This window comes from Sapajus apella, unplaced genomic scaffold, assembly GCF_009761245.1.
Source record: "Sapajus apella isolate SASKATOON/1434 unplaced genomic scaffold, GSC_monkey_1.0 scaffold127, whole genome shotgun sequence".
NCBI lineage: Eukaryota > Metazoa > Chordata > Mammalia > Primates > Cebidae > Sapajus > Sapajus apella.
The window spans coordinates 1,194,440-1,217,928 of record NW_022437067.1 but is presented as its reverse complement, the minus strand read 5'-3'; the positions used below and the strand labels follow the sequence as shown (position 1 = coordinate 1,217,928).

At 54.1% G+C, this 23,489-nt stretch overlaps 1 protein-coding gene and 1 long non-coding RNA gene across 10 annotated transcripts in view; both read right to left on the bottom strand.

Moving 5' to 3' along the window:
- Positions 1-23,489, bottom strand: part of PRKCZ (protein kinase C zeta) — a 125,145-nt gene that overhangs the window by 16,458 nt on the left and 85,198 nt on the right. For all 9 annotated transcript variants that reach the window (XM_032262146.1, XM_032262145.1, XM_032262151.1 and 6 more), the window contains 4 exons: positions 23,029-23,081; positions 21,319-21,507; positions 13,616-13,713; positions 1,302-1,388 (listed from right to left, as the gene is read on the bottom strand). In XM_032262146.1, the coding sequence (XP_032118037.1) occupies positions 1,302-1,388; positions 13,616-13,713; positions 21,319-21,507; positions 23,029-23,081 (427 nt within the window). The remainder of the gene's footprint in view (positions 1-1,301; positions 1,389-13,615; positions 13,714-21,318; positions 21,508-23,028; positions 23,082-23,489) is intronic.
- LOC116539317 lies at positions 14,300-16,049 on the bottom strand. The gene is made up of 3 exons (XR_004263993.1): positions 15,049-16,049; positions 14,946-14,971; positions 14,300-14,791 (listed from the first exon to the last, which is right to left on the bottom strand). It is a non-coding gene; the product is annotated as an uncharacterized LOC116539317 (long non-coding RNA).

Here is a 23,489-nt window from a genome sequence, read left to right as displayed (position 1 = left end):
AGGGATGGATGTATAAGCAAAGTGTGGTCCCTCCATCCAACGGGGCATTATCCAGCCTAAAAAAGGAAGGCGATTCTGAGACAGGCCACAGCATGCATGAGCCCTAAGGACGCCACGCTCAGGGAGATCAAAGGACAAACACTGTGATGCCACTCCTACGAGGTCCCTAGGGTCCCCGAGTCAGAGGGACAGACATGGGATGCGTCTGTCTGGGGCAAGGACGTAGTGCTGGGGCAGGGGACAGGGAAGGAGTCCTGTTCCTATGAGGTCCCTAGGGTCCCGAGTCAGAGGGACAGACATGGGATGCGTTTGTCTGGGGCAAGGACGTAGTGCTGGGGCAGGGGACAGGGAAGGAGTCCTGTTCCTATGAGGTCCCTAGGGTCCCGAGTCAGAGGGACAGAATGTGGGACGTGCCCATCTGGGGTGAGGATGCGGGGACGGGAGGGAGAGTCTGACAGCCAAGCTTCAGCAGGGAAGAGGGGTGCTCTGGAGATGGGGGCCGGCGGCAGCTACATGGCACAAGGTGTGCTCCACGCCACTGAACTCCACGCCCCAAACACTACCTTTTATGTTGTGTGTACCTTGCCAGTTTTAACAAGAGGGTCGTGGGAAGTGCGCCATTCTAATGTGTCACCTACTGTCCGCAGGAGAATCTAATGTGACTCATAAAACTGCATGGAACGTTTTTAAGTAAGGAAATGAGGAAAAGGAGAAACCATGGAAGATAGGAAAGGTTCAAAGAGCTGAAATCAGCCCCTGAACCATCCTGGTGGCCCCATGGCTGCTGGGGGAGGCTCTTCAACTGTCCCAGAGGCCCCCTCGGCTGCTGTGGGCCGCCCGAAGACATCAGAGAGGAAAGGGAGGGCAGGAAGGAATGTCTCAGGTCACTCTAGAAAAAGACCATTCTCGTTCTGCTCCTAATGCTGAGTGAACACAAACGGGGCAAAGGGCAGAACCAGGGCAGAGCCATCCTGAAGACAGCACAGTCCCAGGACACCCCCACTTTTCTTGGATGAGGCATAGTGCTGCTTCAGGAGCGGGGCCCGGGACACTGGCTCTGAGGCACCGTTATTCAGGAGACCCTCCCGAATGTTGAGACTCTGGAGCAACTGTGGAATGTGTCACACTGTGGGGAACGTGGCACCTCTGCCATCCTCCCTGGACCTCCCTCCCTTGAGCTCCCCATTGACCCCTGGAGAATGTCCCTGGCCCCCTCTGCAAGCACCCACCCGGCCCCCTCTGGGAACGCCCACCTGGCCCCCTCTGGGTACGGCCACCCGGCCCTGTCTGAGACCGCCTACCTGGCGTGCTCCTCGGGGAGCTTCCTCTGCCTCTGCATGTGGAACATCAGGTCCCCGCCGTTGACATACTCAATGACCAGGAACAGCCTGTGGAGAGAGAGGCGCTGGAGGCTGCAGTCACCATGGCAGACGGTGGCCTCCTTAGACAAAAGCCCCACAGAAGCAGCCTCTGTGGGTCCGAACACTTCCGGAGGTTCCATCTTGTAGAGGCCTGGAGTGTGGGGGGCTGGGGACAGCAAAGAGCAGCGGGACTACCCTAGAGGCAGAAAGGGTCTGGCAGGGACGGGCTGCAGGGCGGCTTGCACAGTGAGCAGGTGAGGGAGTCACATGGGGCCTGGACGGCCTCTGCTCTTGGCCACCGTGCCGTGTGGACCTGGGGAGCGAAGTGTGGGTGGGCCCCAGAGTGAAGGAGGTGGCCTGTCACCAGGTAGGAGCAGAGGTTGCTTGGACCAGACCTGGGGGCTGGGGCAGGATCTGCCACAGGCTGGAGTGACTGAGGTAGTTCCCTGCCTGGGGCAGCTCTGCAGGCCCGGGGTGGGGTGGTCTCAAGGCCCGGCTTCATCATGTCCGAGAAACTGGGATGCCACTTCCTGCCTGCCTCTCCCTGACCCCAGCTTGTCCCCTCGGAGGACCCCTCAGCCCTCCCGGGGGGACAAGCTGGGGTCAGGGAGAGGCAGGCAGGAAGTGGCATCCCAGTTTCTCGGACATGATCATAGGATTTTAAGATATCCGTGGATGTCGTCAGGACCATGCAGGCACTCCCGTCTCAGGGACTGAGCCACGTGGTTTCTTTCCCTAATAGGGTCTTTCAGTTTTCAAAATTAAATTCGCAAACAGTCTCCCAGAAACACCCTGTGGTGGGCACCGCTCGGGTTTTTAGACCAGCAGCTCCTCTGGCACCTGAATTGTTTATCTGCCTCAGACCAGCTGCTCCTGGCTGCCCCTCGTGGAGCGGGGAGCGGAGAGGGAGGTGTGTGGCGAATCTGCCTGTTTCCCTCGATCCCACACCAGCTGTTACACCTCAAGGCACCTGTCCCTGCTCCTGCCCTCCACGAGCTCCCAGGATTATGCCAGAGAGGACAGAGAGCAGTTTACACAGAGCGTATGAACGGCTGCAAATCATCTGCGAAGTTTCTGGTTAGAAACAAACTCCTAAACATCAAACGAGCCCTGGGCACGAGTGAGGAGCTGGAGGCGTCCACCTGGCCAACGGCATCCTGAAGAACAAGCCGCACCTGTGGGGAGCAGCTCAAGGCTCCATCCCTCGCCTCTGTCTCCCCTGCCTCCAATGGACATGCCTGGAAATTCTCTGGTAACCTTGCCCTCGCCCTTGGGGACTCGCCAGTCCACTGCTGCCTGTTTTGTAAATAAAGTTTTATTGGCACAAAGCCACGCTCACGTGCACACCTACTATCTGTGGCTACTTTCGGGCCACCATGGCAGAGGGAGTCACTAACAGAGACACTGCAGCCTGCAAAGCCGGAAATGCCTACCATTGGGCTCCTAATCCTTGGTATAAAGAAAACGGCAATGACAGAGCAGCCCTCGGTGTGCCAGGAACTGTCCTCAGCGCCTCCGTGGAGGAACTCGTTCAGTAATGCCAACCCCACGGGAAGGAAGCTCTGTGAGGGCCGCTGACCCCTGGACAACACCCAAGACCTAAGAGTTCGACAAATTCTTTCCTTTGAGAAAGAATTTATTCAAAACCCTTAGAGTACCAGGTGCGGTGGTTCACGCCTGTAATCCCAGCACTCTGGGAGGCTGACGGGGGGACAGATCGCTTGAGGTCAGGAGTTCAAGACCAGCCTGGCCAACATGGTGAAACCCGTCGCTACTAAAGATACAAAATTAGCCGGGGTCAGTGGCGTGTGCCTCCGATCCCAGCTACTCAGGAGGCAGGAGAACTGCCTGAACCCGGGAGGCGGAGGGTGCAGTGAGCTGAGATAGCGTCACCACACTCCAGCCTGGGTGACAGCGCGAGACTCTGTCTTAAAAAAATAAAAATACGAAAAACACAAAAACCCTTCGGGTGACCTCACTGCAGATTTTTCGCCACCGGGAGTTACATGCCCCAATGGGTGCTGGTCCCTTCCGACCATCCCCTCCAAGAGGGAAGACGTTCACCCAATAGCACTGCTGCCAGGTGCCCGGAAGGGCCTCCTCCGCCGCTGTGGATTCATCAGTTTATCACGGCCCACAGGACAGGGCCATTTCCAGAGAAAATAAAGAAATCATGAATTCTAGAGAATCGTACAATAAAATGCCTCAGAAAGCTGAGAGAATTTGGGGGACATTTAAACACAGAGAGGAGAGGCGGAGGCTGCTTCCTTTTCCTCTCCAGAGAAAAACCCATTGCGGGAACTGCTGGAAGCCATTTCTGTCTGCCGGAGGCCTAGGACCCAGGCAGCATGCTGAGGAAGGAATTTATTTAATGTGCAACTGCTTTAGCCGCAATGACGGGTTTGTGTGTACAGATAAAACCTTAATGCTACTTTTGACATTTCTTCAGGGCAAAAATCCACCCAGACAACCTGGTGTCGATTCACTCTGAAGGCAACTCTGTGTGGCAGGGGCTGAGCGGCTGCTGGGACAAAACGCCCGGCACCCGCGGCTGAGCACCCGCGGCTGAGCACACACTGAGCCTGCTCCTCTCCTCACAGGCTCGGCTTATGTGGGTGCCCCGCAGGCGCCATCCTGCGTAGAGGCTCTCAGGCAGGAGCTCGAGTCCAGGCCAGCGGGCACGTGTGGCTTCACCCATAGCCTCTTGGCAACATGTGCAGTCCCAACCCCAAGGGACGCTGGGAAGTGTGGCCTGGTGGGGGCTGGGGCTGCCCTCCGTGTCCTGGCAGCCACACTCACCATGCTCATCCCATGTTTGCATTCACCACACTCGAAGGGAGAGGACCGAGCAGAGCCCAGGCAGGAGGCGGGAGGCACCTCAGAGCTGTTTTTTTGAGATGGGACCACGCTCTGTCGCCCAGGCTGGAATACAATGGCGTGATCATGGCTCACTGCAATCCTCCCACTCCAGCCTCTCGAGGAGCTGGGACCACAGGCCCACACCACCACCGCCTGCCAATTTTTTTTTTTGAGTCGGAGTTTCACTCGTTACCCAGGCTGGAGTGCAATGGCGTGATCTCGGCTCACCGCAACCTCCGCCTCCTGGGTTCAGGCAATTCTCCTGCCTCAGCCTCCTGAGTAGCTGGGATTACAGGCACGCACCACCATGCCCAGCTAATTTTTTATATTTTTAGTAGAGACGGGGTTTCACATGTTGACCAGGATGGTCTCGATCTCTTGACCTCGTGATCCACCCGCCTCTGCCTCCCAAAGTGCTGGGATTACAGGCGTGAGCCACCACACCCGGCCTGCCTGCCAATTTTTAAATGTTCTGTAGAGATGGGGTCTCGAAATATTTCCCAGGCTGGTCTCGAACCCCCGACCTTAAGTGACCCTCTGGCCTTAGCCTCTCAAAGCACTGGGATTACAGGTGTGCACCACCGCACCTGCCTGTCCGCAAATGTGAAGAACGCACAGTAAAAACGGATTCATCAACAACCAGCTCCGGCCTCAGGAACCAGGTGAGATGCTGACTGCATCTGGGAATGCCACTACCCAACAGACTTGGGAAGGGGAGGGACAGAAGCAGCCGGGGGCTGCCAGAAGCTCCCAAAACCTCCCAGGAGATGGCTGGGGGCTGGGGCAGCTCCAAAACCGCCCAGGAGGCAGCTGGGAGCTGGGAGAAGCTCCCAAAATCGCCTAGGAGGTGGGCCCTGTCCTCAGTGCTGTCCCCTCCTTGCCACTCCCCACACCTGCTCCGGGAATGCAAAGTGGCCGGCTCAGAGGGAGGAACAGCAGCCATCTCCTGTAGGCACAGGAGACTCCGCTCTGAGAGTCAAGAAGTAAGGAGATGGGTCCGGGCCGGCCGCCACCATGTGTGTACAGAAAGTTCTGGTGGAACACAGCATGTGTATCCCTTGGTACAGTGTCTAAGCCTGCTTCTGGTTAGAACGCAGAGTTGCCACTCCAGGTCCCTCTGTGTTAATGCACTTGAGCCCATCACCAGGAAGTAAGTTCAGCCCTTGCCCCATTTTACAGATGAGGAAGCCGAGGCACAGACAGGTTGGGTGACGTTCTTCGGCTCACACAGCTCCTGGCTTATCAGACCCACCATCAGACGACTTGGGTGGGCCCAGGACCCTCGCTTGGAAACCCCACTTTCAGGTCCTGCCCTGCCTCACTGCGGTGACTACAGCAGTGACAGAGCTGCCCCAAAGAGAGAGGAGGCCGGGGTCACCTGAGTCCAAGGAACAGGAGAGGAGAACGAAAGATCAGCACAGGGGCCGGACACAGACTGGCGGCCCACGGGACACACAGGCGTGGCCGCAGCACCATCACTACAGGGTATACTGGGAAATCAGATTCCTGACTCAGAGAGCAAGACTTTGGGACGCCGAGGTGGGAGAACTGCCTGAACCCAGGAGTCTGAGATTGGACTGGGCAACACGGCAAACCCTCATCTCTAATAATAATAATTATTATTATTACTAGACAAGAACTGAAAAAAGTATGTGAAGACTTCAAGAGTCTCTTCAAAGAGGACTGGAGTGAATGAAAAGGTAAACCGGGTTCCTGAATGGGAAGATCCAACATGAGAAGGATGTCAATTTCCCCTACATAATGTGTCAACAAATCCCAATGAAAAAGGGCCAGCCCTGGTGGCTCACGTCTACAATCCCAACACTTTGGGAGGTCGAGGCAGGTGGATCACCTGAAGTCAGGAGTTTGAGACCATCCTGGCCAACATGGTGAAACCCTGTCTCTACTAAAAATACAGAGATTAGCTGGGTGTGATGGCGCACGCCTGCAATCCCAGCTACTCGGGAGGTTGAGGCTTGAGAATTGACTGAACCCAGGAAGCGGGGGTTGCAGTGAGCCAAGATTGCCCCACTGCACCCCCGCCTGGTGGAGAGCACAAGACTCTCAAAAAAAAAAAAAAAAAAGGAAATGCCAGCTTCTTTTATTTTCTGGAGCCAGGCAGGTTGATTCTGAAGTCCACATGGAAAAATAAACAAGAGAAAAGGAAAAGCAAGCGGCAAAACCGCCCGGATGGCCCTGGAGTACGGACCCAGGTGGTTCCCTCTCGGTACTCTCCCGCGTGGTAAAATGGGATACGATTTCAGAAAGAGGCTGTTTACGTGGTCTCTGTTGTCATCTAGTAGTTAAGCAGCAAAGGCACAATTTCAGGGACATTCCTGAAAGTTCCTTCAACTAAGGAGACCTCAGGTGGCTCCAGGGCCACCACCCCATCCCTACCCCCCCCCGGGAACCATACAGGGTGCAGAGGCATGGGATGTTCAGGTCTAGGTGGAGGAGGGGAGGCGCCATGGCCTCATCTCTGCTCACTATCAGCAAAACCATCTCCAAGCCTGGCAGTGGAGACCACCGGTCCTAATGTGACAGTCTGTGGAGCGTGTGATCCCCAAATGGCAATGACACCTGCCCCTGACCTGTTCTAAGAGTGGCTGCTACCTCTCAATTAGAAACAAATAATGGATCCCTTTCTTCCGTGTTCTGCACAGCCATGTGGCCTGCGACACCACAGAAGGAAACAGCAGGGCCCCCGTGTGCTGCAGGTGTGTCCCCGAGGGCCCTTCACTGCCCAGGGCTCCAGGAGGATTCACGCACAGCTGTCCATGGTGCTCCCGAAGGGTGCAGGACACCCTTGTGATGCAGAAGGTAAAGCCACCCCCTGGCTCCTCCCAGGCCCCGGACGCCGGGAAGAGCCCCTTCTCCCATGCACAGCCTTGTGGGGACCACAGACCAAGCATCTGCTCTGAAGTGCTAGGGTTTGGGGTGGCACTTTTACCGCTTTAGGCAACCCCAATGAAAAGTGAGCAAACCAGGGCTGATGAGCCGTCACTGTGTGTCGGGAGAACAAAGGCTGAGGTGGCTGCGCCCACGCTGGGCCCTACAGGTGTCAATCAGCACCTGCTCCTTCTGTTCTGAGCTCCCGAGACTCTGGCACATGGACGGGTTTTGAAAGGGCGGTGACTCATGTTCCCAAAGAAGAGGCACCTGCCCTTGCTGAGGTCGTGGCCGGGGCTGGGCTTGCTGTGGCACCTGCTGGGCCCTTCCCTCTACTGCCCCCACCCCCACAGAGCTGCCTCCTCCTCCAGCCCCGAGGAGGCAGCACCCTAGGGCCGGACCCCGTCACACCCTCACCTCTTTGTCACACACCCACAACCACCCCCAAGTGTGTCTCCACCCCAGGCCCCAGCACCCCCGAGGCCTCCACGTCCAGGCTGGCCCCGCCCTGTGCCTGTCCTGCCAGCACTGCCCTGACTTCTGGGAACTGGGATGACTCCCCCGCATGGAGACAGGCCCCCCTCCCACCCCCTAAGGCCTCCCTCCAGGCTGTGACAGGCCCAGCAGGTCCTTCTAGCTTTTGTGGCCCAGACCCTGCTCTCCACGCCAGTGCCTGCTCAACACCAGCCCTGCACTGAGCATCCCGGGACCTCCATGTCCCAGGGTGTCTTGGCCAAGTCCAGCTTCTGAAGTCCCTGGCACCTTCAGGCCCGGTTATCTTCTGACCCTGACACGCACCATTGCCCTTGTCCTTCCCACAGGCCTGTCCCCCATGAGCCCCTCCCTATGCACAGTCCCAATCTGCTCCCTGCAGGCCCTCCCCGGTGCCATGGCTCCTGAGGCTAGTGACCGATTCCGGGGACCTCACTGTCTGCGGTTAGTAACGCTGTCCCCCTCCAGAGCCGCGGGCAGGCTTCAAACTGTAACTGATGAAGAATAACACACAAGGCCCAGTGCTGGGCGAAGTGCTTTTCACGTGTAAAGCCACTCTGACCGAGAAGAACTCACTCAAGTGTCTAAGTCAGTGACGGCCTGGGAAGCACATCCACAGATAAGCAGGGCTGTGTGTGTGTTTGTTCTTTTTAAAGAAACACATTCTGTGGGTGAATGAATGTGAAATCATCAACCGTGGCAAACAGTAAGAGGTTTTATTTTAGAACAGTGAGTGAACGGGCATATTTTAGGGTAGTTTGCTCACCTACCATCTGAGATCATCGTGCCTTAGAGAAAAGTGTCCTCAGACTTCAGTTTATTGGGGCGGGGGACATTGAGAGTAGTAACTTCAGCTAAACCTCTAGTTACCCAGTTCTCCTGAAATAGCTTCAACTGAAGCGATTTCAGGTCTTGGAGACTTGGCTCGTTTTAATCCCACTGCTGTTTGGAAAAGGGGGGCTGTGGTGCTCATCAAGCAGATGTTTACTGTGTCTTCAAATGCGAATGATGTTTCTCTCCATCTGTACACATGAGGTGAGAGTCATGTTGAGCTCTGACGTTCAGAGACTCTCTGTAGCCACCCAGCAGACGTGAACACGGCCGGCCGGAAGGGGCACGACCAGATTTGGGGCAAAAAGGAAGCAATTCTGACTTCTTTTTTTTTTTTGAGACAGTCTTGCTTTGTTGCCCAGGCTGGAGTACAGTTGGTGTGATCTCGGCTCGCTGCAACCTCTGCCTCCTGGGTTCAAGTGATTCTCCTGCCTCAGCTGCCCAAGTACCTGGGACTACAGGCATTCACCACCATGCCTGGCTAATTTTTGTATTTTTAGTAGAGACGGGGCACCACAGTGGCCAGAATGTTCTTGATCTCTTGACCTCGTGATCTGCCCACCTCAGCCTCCCAAAGTGCTGGGATTACAGGTGTGAGCCACCGCGCCCAGACTGCAATTCTGACTTTTTCCCACTCGGAGACCCTTTGTGAGAACCAAGCTTGTGTGGAAACCCTTGCAGTTTCATTCCCCAGGTTTCCCCCGACGTGGCCCAGGAGCCGTGAGGCCGCCCAGAGTGAATGGGTGTCCTGTCCTGCGTGTCATTCACCTGGCCCTCAGCCAGAGGCCCAAGCAAAACCTCAGCTGGATGTTCCGGTGAACATCAGGTGGGTGTCCAGAGCTGTGCAGTCAGTGAGGATTTGTGGGAGTTTTCACAGCTCCCCAGCATTTGACTCAGGCAGCGGCCAGTCCTACCCCCAACCCAGAGCTCACACACAACACCACTGGTCTGACCATTCAAACACACGGTGCCAACCAGAAGAAAGGCCCCCACGATGAGGAAGCGAGTCCCCACGCACCTGCCTCGCTGTCGACAGTTGGGTCCCCGCTTTACCAATCCCCACAGCAGCTGCATGGGGAGGGCGCACCTGCTGTCTGTTTCCAGGGAGGAAATGGGGGTGCCAAGGGTCCCAAGGTGAGGAGCCGCAGAGCTGACAGGTACGTGCACCTGGACCTCGGCTGTGCTGCCATCAGGAAACACTGCAAGAGGCTTTGGAGCTGTCAGGGACACACTCTTCTCGGGTGTCTGTTTCTGTGGGGTCCGTAGGGATCTCTCAGGTATTTCCCAACTTGGAAGGCGCACACAACCGACAGCAGTGCAAGCAACGCAGGTGAGCAAGCAAGGCCGGTCCGTGCAGATGGCCAGTTCCCACCGGCCCCAGCCAGCTCCGCGTCTCTGTGTGACCCCGCGTCTCTCTCTGTGACCCCGCGTCTCTCTGCGACCCCGCGTCTCTCTGCGACCCCGCGTCTCTCTGTGACACCGCGTCTCCCTGTGTGACTCCGCGTCTCTCTGTGACTCCGCGTCTCTCTGTGACTCCGTGTCTCTCTGTGACTCCGCGTCTCTCTACGACTCCGCGTCTCTCTGTGACTCCACCTCGGCGGCCGATCACCTGTGTCTGTGCGGACTCCGAAGACTCCTTTGAGCGGCTGTAACATCTTACTAGTCCCCTAGTTCACTAGAGAGTTACATACAGTCTGACACATGTCCATGTTCCATTTGTATGAGAAACAATGATGTCACTTTTCAATTTTTTTTTAAGAGACTGACATCTAACACCACTGCTACTAAGTGTCAGGTGTCAAATGCTGGGGACTAGAGAACAGACAGCAGGGTCCCACTCTTCAGGAGTTTGCTTCTCCTGAGGGAGACAGGCCTGTAGCTAACTTTGGGGTTAAAGCCGACTCCTGACAGCTGGGGAGAGACAGGCTACCCTGACCAACCACATGTCAGATACTCTGGGAGTCACTAAAAGATTCAGTTTAAAAAAAAAAAGAAAAAAAGGCAAAACAACTGGACATGTGTAGGAATCACTCCCGGGATGCGGCCTTCCAACTGTGCATGCCACACGTTGCCACAGGACAGTGAGTCGTGCTGCTGCGGGGGTCCCATGGAGACACCCCACAGGTGGCAATTGTTTCAGTTTGAGTTTATGGACCTGGGAACCTGTGACTTGGGAGAAGATTCCAGACTCAAGTGCAGAAGGGGCTGCGCTTTGGGCCACTTGGGTGGAAGTGAGGGTGGGACATTGGACCCCTTTACATCTACTTCCCTACGCGTTCACACAGGAAAAGGAACCAAAGTGAAACAAAACCCTTCTCGGAACCTTGCCATTCAGGAAGCGCGGGGGCATTGGGCCGCCTTCCCCGGGCTTATTCCAAAATCACAATGGATGGCAGTCGCCAAGGACAGAGGCCTGGAAAAGTGTGATGGGAGCGCACAAAGGGAGCACTGACTCTTTCTGGGAAGGAGGGTATGGGAGGAAAGGGGACAGAGCCGTCAGGCGTGGGCGGGAGTGCCATGCTGGAGCATGCACTGGGGCATGGGACACCGGGGCGTGGTCACCACGAGCCCATCTACATGCACAAGAAACTTGGAGTTTACCCCAGAAGTAAGAGGGGAGGAAATGAGAGGAGCTTTGAGGCAGGAGAAAGGCACTCAGATCTCTGTTTGTCACATATGGCTCAGATCCAACATGGGGAAGCCGACAGTGGAGAGCCCTGGGGTTGGGTTGTGGCGGGGGGACCCTGAAACACACTGAGGCGGTGGAAGCAGTGAGAAAAGAACCCGACCAGAGAGGCACAGCAGGCGGGGCAGGGCGGGGACAGCCAGGTCACACCAGCTCGTGGGACAGACAGGTGGCTGCTGAGCAGAGGCAGGAACAGGACCCTGAGGTCAGGAGTGCGGAGAACGCAGTGGAGGGGCACAAGATGCCAGGTGTACAGATCAGAACCGGGCAGCAGAGGGTGGTACCCAGGGCCCGGGACCCCTGTGCTCAGGAAGCCCAGCCCGAAAAGCTGGCCCGGACCTAGGGCTGGGAACGTGAACTGCAAACAATGCCCTATACCGACATAAAACGCTTCTGCATAACGACCAGGCATAGTGGCGCACGACTGTAATCCCAGCACTTTGGGAGGCTGAGGCGGGAGCCCAGGAGTTTGAGACCATGCTGGGCAACATAGCAGGACCCATCTTTATTTAAAAAAAAAAAAAGCATAGGCCGGGTGCGATGGCTCACGCCTGTAATCCCAGCACTTTGGGAGGCCGAGGCGGGTGGATCACGAGGACAAGAGATCGAGACCATCCTGGTCAACATGGTGAAACCCCGTCTCTACTAAAAATACAAAAATTAGCTGGGCATGGTGGCGCGTGCCTGTAATCCCAGCTACTCAGGAGGCTGAGGCAGGAGAATTGCCTGAACCCAGGAGGCGGAGGCTGCGGTGAGCCGAGATTGCGCCATTGCACTCCAGCCTGGGTAACGAGAGCGAAACTCCGTCTCAAAAAAAAAAAAAAAAAAAAAAAGCTTTGGGGGCTGGGCATGGTGGCTCATGCCTATAATCCCAGCACTTTGGGAGGCCGCAGAGGGCAGATGACTTGGGGTCAGGAGTTCAAGACTGGCCTGGCCAACATAGTGAAACCCTTGTCTCTACTAAAAATACAAAAATTAGCCAGCCATGGTGGAAGGTGCCTATAATTCCCAGCTACTCGGGAGGCTGAGGCAGGAGAATCGCTTGAACCCCAGAGGCGGTGACAGCAGTGAGCTGAGATGGTGCCACTGCCCTCCAACCTGGGTGACAGAGTGAGACTCTGACTCAAAATGAACAACAGAAACACATTAAAAAGCTTTGGAATAAAAGCTGCTCACTGCGCCCAAACTGTGTGTGCGTGAACAGGATGCCTTGCACTTGTGACGGTGAATTCTGCGGCCCCTGACTGGGCACAGGAGCCCGACAGCTGGCTGCAGGTGATTTCTGGGTGTGCCTGTAAAGGTGCTTCTGGAAGAGTCTGTAGACTGAGTAAAGCAGACGGCTCTCCCTGAAGCAGACGGGCATCATCCGGTCCCCCGGAGGCATGAAGAGAACAAGAAAGGGGAGCAAGGCTGTGTTTTCCTGACTACCGAGCTAGCCACCTTCTGGGCCGCTTGCTCCCAGCTCTGAGGCCTTCAGACTGGCACTGGAATCCACCCCATCGGCTCCTGGCTCTTAGGCCTTCAAGCTGTGCCACAGGCTCTCCCGGGCCTCCAGCCTGCAGATGGTGGATTGTGGATTTCTCAGCCTCTATAATCTCATGAGCCAATATCTTCCAATAAATCTCTTCACACACATACACACACACACTCACACGTGCACACTACTCTTTCTGTTTCTCAGCAGAACTCTGACTAACGCAATGCTGACCACCTGCTCTCCGGCTGGGAGTCTGGAATCTTGCTTTGTGTCAGATAGCAGGAGTTGGCACGACAAGCCCTCGACAAAAACCCTAAGTCATCACAATTCGTTGCTGGACGAACTGGGAGAGGGCTCTTGGGAACTTGGACTGGTTTCTTCTGGAATTCTCCCCATGAGCCTTTTTCCTTGGCCAAGTCTCCTTTATCCCTCCGGTGCAGGGCACCAGCTGTGGCCCCAAGTGCAACCACATGACTAATACCAGGAGTCCTCCCAGCACATCATCACACGTGGGGATGGTCTTGATGACTTAACGCAGAACACAGTCAATGACTCTTCAAATAAACACATCAGGTAGGTCAAAGTCAAATGGCCCCCAAAATGCTAAACAAAGCATACATTTAATATCTCAGATCACTAGCTTTCAAACATTTTCAAAGCCACAGAATTCCAATACATGTAAGGTTGAAGGTGAAGCTGAACGTGTTTAAGCAGCACAGAAATCCACCTCTCTCGCTTACCCTCATAGCCCCGGCACCTGATCCAGTGCCTGCACTCCGTGGGATGCCTCCCATAAATATGTTGTAAATGGAATTAAATAACCTAAGTTCAGATCATGAAATTTACTTAACATGACACCAACCACGGAGAACAACAAAGAGAGCCTGCTGACCTAAAAACACCCACCCAGCCACAGGGAGAACCTCAGAGGTGACATGTGACACGTCACACCAGACTCAGCTTCTGTGCAGTTCCAATCTGAAATCTGCAGAATATCAGAAACGCCCTTCTTTTTCTTACCGACTTGTGGTCTGGAAGCAGGAGTGTAGCCCGACCAGGAAGGGGTTGCTGGATGCCTGCTCAAACACGTGCTTCTCTGTCTGTACCCAGTCGATGTCCTGAAACAGAAACCAGAGAGTGGCAATGAGGCTTCTGAACGCTCTTCACAGGCACCCTGGACACGGGGGAGGCAAGGGGGGAGTCTCTCCCCTCTGCTTTCGGGAAGACAATGCAGAGAGGAAAAGAAAACACCCATTAGGAACTGCATCACCACCAATGTCACCATCCACCCCACCTCCACCCACACCACCATCATCCCTGTGGCTGTCACCATCACCACCACCATCACCGTCATCACCACCCACCCCACCATCATCCCTGTGGCTGTCACCATCACCACCACCATCACCGTCATCACCCACCCCACCATCATCCCTGTGGCTGTCACCATCACCACCACCATCACCGTCATCACCATCCACCCCACCTCCACCCACCCCACCATCATCCCTGTGGCTGTCACCATCACCATCACCTTCACCACTGCCATCACCACTACTGTCATCACTGTCACCATCCACTCCCACCATCATCGTCACTGTCACCATCACCACCACCGTCATCAACACTGTCACATCCACCCCTGCCTCCACCTCCACCACCATCATTGTTGCTGTTACCATCACCTTCACCACCGCCGTCATCATCACAATCACCATCATCACCACCACCATCTCCACCACAATCACCAAAGCCACCAGCTCTGGTGGTATGCTGGCCTCTGGTCTCCGGGCTTTGCCCTAACAGTTCCGGGAGGCAGGTATTATTTCCAGCTGGGACACGAGGAAACTGCGCTGGAGGGCTAAGCAGATTCTACCAGGTCCCACAGCTACTACTAAGCCTGGGACAGGCCCACACCCATGGCCAAAGCACTGGCTGTAACCACAGGGCTGTCAGCCTCCTAATTCACCCTGGAGTTCAGCAAAATGCTGCAAGGTCAAAGTCAACTTCAGAGTCACAAAGATCCTACAGCTTGGTCTCATCTCGACCCCAGGAAGTAGAGCGGGACAAGGCTCCCAAGCCCTCCTAGGTCAACCCCTTGTCTTATCTTCAGGGTTAGAAAAATGACAGTGAAAAAGATGCGTCCAAGATAGGCTGGAGTGCAGGGGTGCGATCACCGCTCACTGCAGCCTCGACCTCTAGGGCTCCAGGGATCCTCCCACCTGAGCCAGCTGGAGTGCAGGGGTGTGATCACCGCTCACTGCAGCCTCGACCTCTGGGGCTCCAGGGATCCTCCCACCTGAGCCGGCTGGAGTGCAGGGGTGTGATCACCGCTCACTGCAGCCTTAACCTCCGGGGCTCCAGGGCTCCTCCCACCTGAGCCGGCTGGAGTGCAGGGGTGCGATCACCGCTCACTGCAGCCTTGACCTCCGGGGCTCCATCGATCCTCCCACCTCCAGGGGCTGAAAACCTGGTGGGTTGGCTGTGACTCCTCCACTCCTCCACCAATGGCCCTCACCGGCAGCACCCACCCACTGTGGGCCTGCAGGGACGTGAGTGTTGCCATCATGACCTACATAGCCCTCAGCAAAACCAAGTGGACCCTCCTGGAGGCAGCGCTGCTGAGTTCAAGGCACACCCAGCTCTATGTGGGGCTGGTGCAGCACAACTGGTGGGAAGCGGCTTGCCAGTGACCCTCCCCGGGGAACAAGAGGTGAGCCTGGCCCCAGAGAGTGCAGTGTCTTTGTGGGGAGAAAGAAATTTCTAGAACCAACCATCCAAGCATTCAACAACTCCTGGAATCAGGCTCGTCTCGAAAGGGAATCCGAGTCCCCATCTGTACATCCTGGTGCACAGGGAATGATTTCAAGACAGAACAAAACCGCAGCAGGGACTCCTGCAAATGCCTTTGTGAGGTCCCGCCAACTTGCTCTCATATTTCCCATTAACCTTCCAGCTGGCTGGGGTGGGCTGCGAAGGGGGTGGGAATTGTCGCGTGCTGCCGCTGGCCAGCAGCAGGGCTGTCAGCAGGGCACCACACCTCTCAGGCCTCCGTTCCTCCACGCACGGCATGGACGCTGGCACCCACTTGTGAGCTCAGCATCCAGGAATGAGGGGTCGCTGGACCGCCTGTGCACTACACAGATATGGCCTGCTGGGAGGGCGAGTAGAGGCTCAGCCCCAGCCCCAAGCCTGGCTAGCAGGGAGGGAGCCCCTCTGTGGCCCACTGGGGCTGGATAAGCACCCACCCAGCTGCCTTCTGTGCTCTCAGCACTTGGTGACAGCAGCATTCCTGCCACCCACACATCGGCCTTTTTTCTGCTCAGAGACACAACCTGCATTCAGCTATAAAAGCGAAGGCCAAAAATACAAGAAGCCAACAAGTGCATGAAGACGCTGAAATCATCAGAGAAACACCAGTCAAAGCCCCAGCTGCACGCTTGTTAGGATGGCGATCATCAAAATGACATGTGCTGCTGCGGACCTGCAGAAACAGGCAGTGTGCTGCTGGCAGGGAGGTGACATGGCGCGGCTGTGTGGGAGACAGCCTGGCAGGTCCCCACCGGTTAAGCAGAGAATCACCACATGATGAAGCAACTCCACTGCTAGGTCGTCTGCACTCAAAAGAACTGGAAATAGACTCAAACGGATTCTTGTATGTGAACTCTGCAGCAGCACCACTCACAACAGCCAAGAGAGTGGATGCTGCAAATGCGCCTCAGCAGCTGCATGCACACACGTGGGGTACCCACCGTCCAGCAGGACAACATTACCCGCCAGGCAGAGGGGAAGGCCTGAGGCGGGCAGAGTGCCACCGTCCAGGGGGACATTACCCGCCAGGCAGAGAGGAAGGCCTGAGGCAGGCAGAGTGCCCACCGTCCAGCGGGACATTACCCACCAGGCAGAGAGGAAGGCCTGAGGCGGATGGCCCCTGAAGCCAGACACCAAGCTCACAGACTCTGTTTCGTAAATTGCGCAGAAGCGGGAAGTCTGCAGAGGCAGAAGACTGATCGCAGGCCACTGGAGCTGACGAAGAGGGGAAGTGGGGAGTGGGGAGGGGGTCTTCTTTTGGGGTGAGGAAAACATTCAAGCCATGGGAGAAAGATCCAAGATGGCTGATCACTAGCAGCTCGGGATTGCAGCTCCCACTGAAAGAGCAGAGAACCAGAGGACGCCGCACTTTCAGATCAATTTTTGTTGCTCACGCACCAGGAGATTCCCAGCGGAGGAGCCCCACGTGTTGCCAGCGCGACTCTTGAGGCCGGTGAGGCGGTTTTGCCGCTGCCTTGGAGCAGCGGTTCTTGGTGCAGAGTCAGAAAAGCACCATCAATCTTAACGCCGCTGTTTTGGCCGGCGCAGTGGGTTGCTCAGATTCTAGTGCCGGGAATCAACAAGTTGGACGTCCATTCAGAAACCCAACTATAAAGACGGTAATTATAAAGACCACAGATGGATAAATCTATAATGAAGGGAAGAAACCAGCCCAAAAAGGCTGAGAATACCCAAAATCAGAATGCCTCTCCCTCTACAGGGGATCACAGTTCCTCATCAGCAACAGAACAAGGCCTGATGGAGAAAGACTGTGTTCCATTAGCAGAAGCTGACTTTAAAAAGTGGATGATAAGAAACTTCTGGGAATTAAAAGAACTTGTTCTAACCCAATGCAAAGAAACTAAGAACTTTGAAAAAAGGTTTGACGAAATGTTAACAAGAATACACAATTTAGAGAGGAATATAAGTGAATTAATGGAGTTGAAAAACACAACACGAGAACTTTGCGAACTATGCACAAGTTTTAACAGCCGAATTGATCAAGCAGAAGAAAAGATATCAGAGGTCGAAGACCAACTTCATGAAATAAACAAAAAGACAAGATTAGAGAAAAAAGGATAAAAAAGAACAAGCAAAGTCTCCAAGAAATATGGGACTATGTGAAAAGACCTAATCTACGTTTGATAGGTGTACCTGAATGTGACGAAGAGAATCAATCCAAGCTGGAAAATACGCTTCAGGATATTATTCAGGAAAACTTTCCCAACCTAGCAAGGCAGGACAATATTCAACTCCAGGAAATACAGAGAACACCACAAAGATATTCCTCAAGAAGACCAACCTCAAGGCACATAATCGCCAGATTCACCAGGGTTGAAATGAAAGAGAAAATACTGAGGGCAGCCAGAGAGAAAGGTCAGGTTACCCACAAAGGGAAGCCCATCAGACTCACAGCAGATCTCTCAGCAGAAACCCTACAAGACAGAAGAGAGTGGGGGCCAATATTCAACATCCTTAAAGAAAAGAACTTTCAACCCAGAATTTTACATCCAGCCAAACTAAGCTTCATAAGCGAAGGAAAAATAAAATCTTTTGTGAACAAGCAAGCACTCAGAGATTTCATCACCACCAGGCCTGCTTTACAAGAGCTTCTGAAAGAACCACTACACATAGAAAGGAACAACCAGTATCAGCCTTTCTAAAAAATGCCAAAAAATAAAGAACATCAACATAATTAAGAAATCGCATCAATTAATGGGCAAAACAGCCAGCCAACATTAAATGACAGCATCAAACTCATATATATTGTTATTAATTCTAAATTTAAATCAACTAAATCCCCCAATCCAAAGACACAGACAGGCAAAAAAAGCCAAGACCCATTGGTATGCTACATCCAGACCCATCTCACATGCAAGGATACACAAAGACTCAAAACAAAGGGATGGTGAAAAATTTACCAACCAAATGGAGTGCAAAAATAAATAAATAGAAAGCAGGCATTGCAATTTTTGCTGATAAAATAGATTTCAAAGCAACAAAGATCAAAAGAAGCAAAGAAGGACATTACATAAAGACAAAAGGATCAATGTAACAAGAAGAGCTAAAGATCCTAAATATATACGCACCCAATACAGGAATACCCAGATATATAAGACTTATAAAGAGACTTGGACTCCCACACAATAATAGTGGGAGACTTCAACATCAACATTAGACAGATCAATGAGACAGAAAGTTAACACCGATATTCAGGACTTGAACTCAGACCCAGAACAAGTAGACTTAATTAACATTCATAGAACTCTCCACTTTAAATACACAAAATATACACTCTTATCAGTACTACAACACACGTATTTACAGGTTTAAATGAAATATTGGTTGGGTGCTTGTTAATTATTTTCTTCCCTCATTTTTTTTTTTTATGTCTCTATTATTAAACACAATTACAGGCATACCCAGTTTTAGACTGCATTCTAGCCCGGGCAATAAAGCAACACCCCTATTCTCTCTCCCTCTTCCTCTTCCTCTTTCTTCCTTTTCTTTATTCTTTTCCTTTTTTTTTTTTTTCTTTTTTTTTTTTTCTGGAAAAAAAAAAAAAAAAAGGAAAACATTCTGGACTCAGACCGAGGTTAAAGGTGCCTAACACCATACCCAATGTTTGAAAAGCCGCCTAACTGCACACTTTATTTCTTTATTTGATTTCTTTATTTTTTTAAGACAGAGTCTCCTCTGTCGCCCAGGCTGGAGTGCAGTGGCGTGATCTTGGCTCACTGCAACCTCCACCTCCTGGGTTGAAGAGATTCTCCTGTCTCAGCCTCTGAGTAGCTGGAATTACAAGTGTGCACCACCACGCCTGGTGAATTTTTGTGTTTTTAGTAGAGCTGGGGTTTCATCATATTGGTCAGGCTGGTCTTAAACTCCTGACCTCAAGTGATCCACCCGTCTCAGCCTCTCCAAGTGTTGGGATTACAGGTGTGTGCCACTACGCCCGGGCGTTTAACTATACATTTTAAAATAGCAATTTCTATGTCATGTGTATTTTACTATAATTAAAAGAAAAAGGTCTATGAAGTCAGAATTAAGATTTCAACGAATAGGCCAGGAGCAGTGGCTCATGCCTGTAATTCCAGCACTCTGGGAGGCCGAGGCCAGCAGAGTGCATAAGCACAGGAATTTGAGACCAGCCTGGGCAACAGAGCAGAACCCCAACTCTACAAAAAAACACAAAAATAGGCTGGGTGCGGTGCTCACACTTGTAATCCCAGCAATTTGCAAGGCCAAGGTGGGCAGATCACCAGTTCAGGAGTTTGAGACCAGCCTGGCCAACACAGTAAAACTCTGCCTCTACTAAAAATACAAAAAATTAGCTGGGCATGGTGGTGGGCGCCTGCAGTTCCAGCTACTTGGGAGGCTGAGGCAGGAGAATTGCTTGAACCTAGGAGGTGGAGTTTCCAGTGAGCCAAGTTCATGCCAATGCACTCCAGCCCGGGCAACAGTGTGAGACTCTGTCTCAGGAAAAAAAAAAAAAAAAAATCACAAAAAATAGCCAGGAGTGGTGGTGCACACCTGTAGTCCTTGTTCCCCCGGAGGCAGAGGTGGGAGGATCACCTGAGCCCGGCAGGAGGTGAGCCATGATCACACTTTGCACTCCAGCCTGGGTAACAGAGTGAGATGCTGCCTCCACAAAAAATACAAAAGTTATACAGCTGGGGGAGTCACCCATGCCTGTAGTCCCAACACTCCAGAGGCTGAGGTGGGAGGACCACTTGAGCTGGGGAGTCTGAAGCTACAGTGGGCTGTGATCAAGTCACTCCAGCCTGGGTGACAGAGTGAGACCCTGTTTCAAGGGAAAAAAACAGATTTCAACAAATAAACCATTGATCCTATAATCAATGAACATCTCCCCCAGAAACAGCTGACGTGGGAAGGTCTGCTATAAAGAGCCACAGCAGCTCAGCGTGTCCCGAAAAGCTGTGGCCTCGTGCAGGACAGAGCTGGGCAGAGCCTCTGGGCTGCTTCCTGTCCCACCCCATCATCCACCCAGTTCAGCTCAACCCCAGTGATTTCCTAACAAGGGTGAAAACATCCTTGGAGACCAGGACCCCCACCTTCACCTTTTCTAAGCTCAGACACACACATGCTCTCTGTGTGTCCACTCGTGGCTGTGGTGTGCAGTGCGCTGACCGCCGTACGGACTCGCAGCTACCACAGAGTTGGCTGCGCTGTGCAGGTTTGTGCAGCACACACTGGGATGTCCACACTACGGTGCAATCAACTAACCAGGCACTTGCCAGAACACATCCTGGGTGCGGCACGCACGACTATTGATTTTGCACAAACTGCGTCAATATGAGGCCAGGGCTCTCGTGCACGAATTAATTCCGCTAAAGCCCGGAGCGTTCATTACGGCCTTTGACTGTCCTCTTCCCAAGGAGGTGGCCCCAGGGCAGGACCTGTGTGTCCCAGGACCCTGTACCCCATGAGAAGTGGCACCTACCCCAGGGTGGCGTGTCCCGGGACCCTGTGCCCTGTGAGAAGTGGCACCTACCCCAGGGTGGCACATCCCGGGACCCTGAGCCCCATGAGAAGTGGCACCTACCCCAGGCGGCATGTCTACAACCCCCTGCCCCATGAGAAGTGGCACCTACTCCAGGTGGCGTGTACAGGACCCTAAGCCTGCAAGAAGTGGCACCTACCCCAGGTGGCGTGTCTGGGACCCCATGCCCCATGAGAAGTGGCACCTACCCCAGGGCAGCATATCTGGGACCCCGAGCCTCGTGAGAAATGGCACCTACCCCAGGGCAGCGTGTCTGGGACCCCGAGCCTCGTTAGAAATGGCACCTACCCCAGGGCAGCGTGTCTGGGACCCCGAGCCCCATGAGAAGTGGCACCTACCCCAGGGCGGCGTGTCTGGGACCCCGAGCCCCATGAGAAGCTGCACCTACCTCGTCATCATGCACCAGCTCTTTCTTCACCACTTTCATGGCGTAAATTTGGTCGTTCTTCTTCAACCTCACCAGGAGAACCTTGGCGTAACTCCCGCGCCCGATGACTCTGATTAGGTCGAAGTCCTGCAGCCCAAGCCCCTGAGAGATTTTGATTCCATCCATCCCATCGATAACTGGCTTAAGGTCCTATGGAGGAAGAACAAGACCCCAGAAAGTGAGGGGTTGCTCCAGGAGACCCAGAGGACCAGGCATCGCTCGTGTGGCCCCAACACAGATCTGATCCTCAGAGCTCAGAGTCCCACAACCCGAGTCTCAGCTCTGCGCCCCACAGATCCCACCCGCAAACTCCCGTCTAAACTGGATTACAAAAGATAAGAACTTAGGCCTGTGTGCTTCCGAGGAAGGCACCAGAAAGCTGAAAGCTGTCTCTGCAGACCACGGCTCTGGTCACAGGTGCAGGTGGGAGGGACCCTGGGCCCTCAGCCCTGTCAGTTGGGCTGAACAGGTGGCCACAGGCACATGCGACCCAGGGCCTGGGCTCATCCTTCCCCACCAGGGCCCCTGCTCAGGGGAAGGAAGGTAAAGCAAACGCAGCTAATGCCTGCCAAGAGCTGCCAGACCGGCAAGCACGCGTGATTAGAAACTATTAGAAACGAAAGGAGAAAGGCGCTCCGAGGAAGAACAGAAGGCTCTGCCTCCCGCCGCTATACCTGGCAAGGATGTCGGGGTGGAGGAGGTCGCTAACTGGGAGGTGCCGTTCTGTGCAGCAAAATGGGTTCTGCTTTTTCTGAGACAGGGTCTTGCTCTGCTGCTCAGACTGGAGCGCAGGGGTGCGATCTCGGCTCACTGCAGCCTCTGCCTCCCAGGCTCAGGCAGTCCTCCCAACTCACCTCCCAAGCAACTGGGACCACAGCCCCACACCACCATGCCCAGCTAATTTATTTCTGTAGGAACAGGGTTTTGCTATGCTGCCCAGGCTCTTCTTGAACTCCCTGACTCAAGCGATCTGCCTGGCCCAGCCTCTCAAAGTGTCGGGACTGGAGGCGTGAGCCACCGTGCCTGGCCTTGGATTCTGCTTTCTAAGTGCCCCAGCCTCCCTCTAGACAGGATGGCCATGCAGGAGCATGAGTTGTGAGGGTGACATGTGCTGGGACTCTGGAAAGGCATGCTTCGCCGGTGCAGCCCTTTCCTGGGTTTTATGAGGCGAGGCTGAGAGCGCAGCAAGCTTCTGTTCCCTTCTCAGGATTTATGGGGCAGAGATGGCCAGATATGAGGCTCAAGTTGAGCCCGTTGGCTCAAGTTGGGGAAGGACATGAAAGGGCACCAGAAGGTTCTGCAGGGTGGCCAAATGAGGCAACTTTTGGCGGTGGTGCAGACACAGCTTGATAAAAATTACAGCTCAGAAGCCAGCCCCTGGGCCACCGCACCGCCTGGGTGAAGAGGGTGCAAGGGCACAGCTTCCCCCCAGTGTGTGGTCCCCAGAACACCTTCAGGGACAGCTGCCTCCAGGGATTCATCAAGGATGTGCCTGAAGCAAGACCCAAGAATAAGGACTTCCTTCTAGACACGCCTCCCCTTCTGCTGTGAGGATCAGCAGTGTCCGGGACCGAGTCTGCTTCACATCTAGATTTCCACAGCTGTTCCAGAGACAGGCTCACAGGCTTTCCAGAGGACGTCAGAAATGGTAGCGAGCTGCTTTGCACTCACCTCGGAGTCATCTTTAATGCTGTCATGTTTCCGGGATGAGGAAATGTAAGGAACTGGTGAGAGAGGAAGGAAGGAAGGGGCATTAACGGGTGCCGTCAGGAACACGCTGGCAACACAGCAACCCCGTGGGCCTCACTCCTCCGCAGGGTGGCAGTGAAGGGTAACTCTACTCAGCAGCCAAGTCTGATTTTAGTTTAGAGGCTTCTCAAAATGCAGTTTCCTGGGTCCCACCCAGACCTGCTGACTCTGACCATGGGACCTGGGGAGGTACATTTGTGACATACATCCCCAGGGGCGTATCTGCAGATAATTAGTCATCAGATTTTGGTGTCTAGAGAATGGGTAGGTGGGGGCAGGAGTGGATGAATGGAGGATGACTAGATGGAGGATGAATGGATGCATGGATGGAAGATGGAAAGATGGAGACGTGAGTGGACAACAGGTGGATGGGTGGAAGGTGG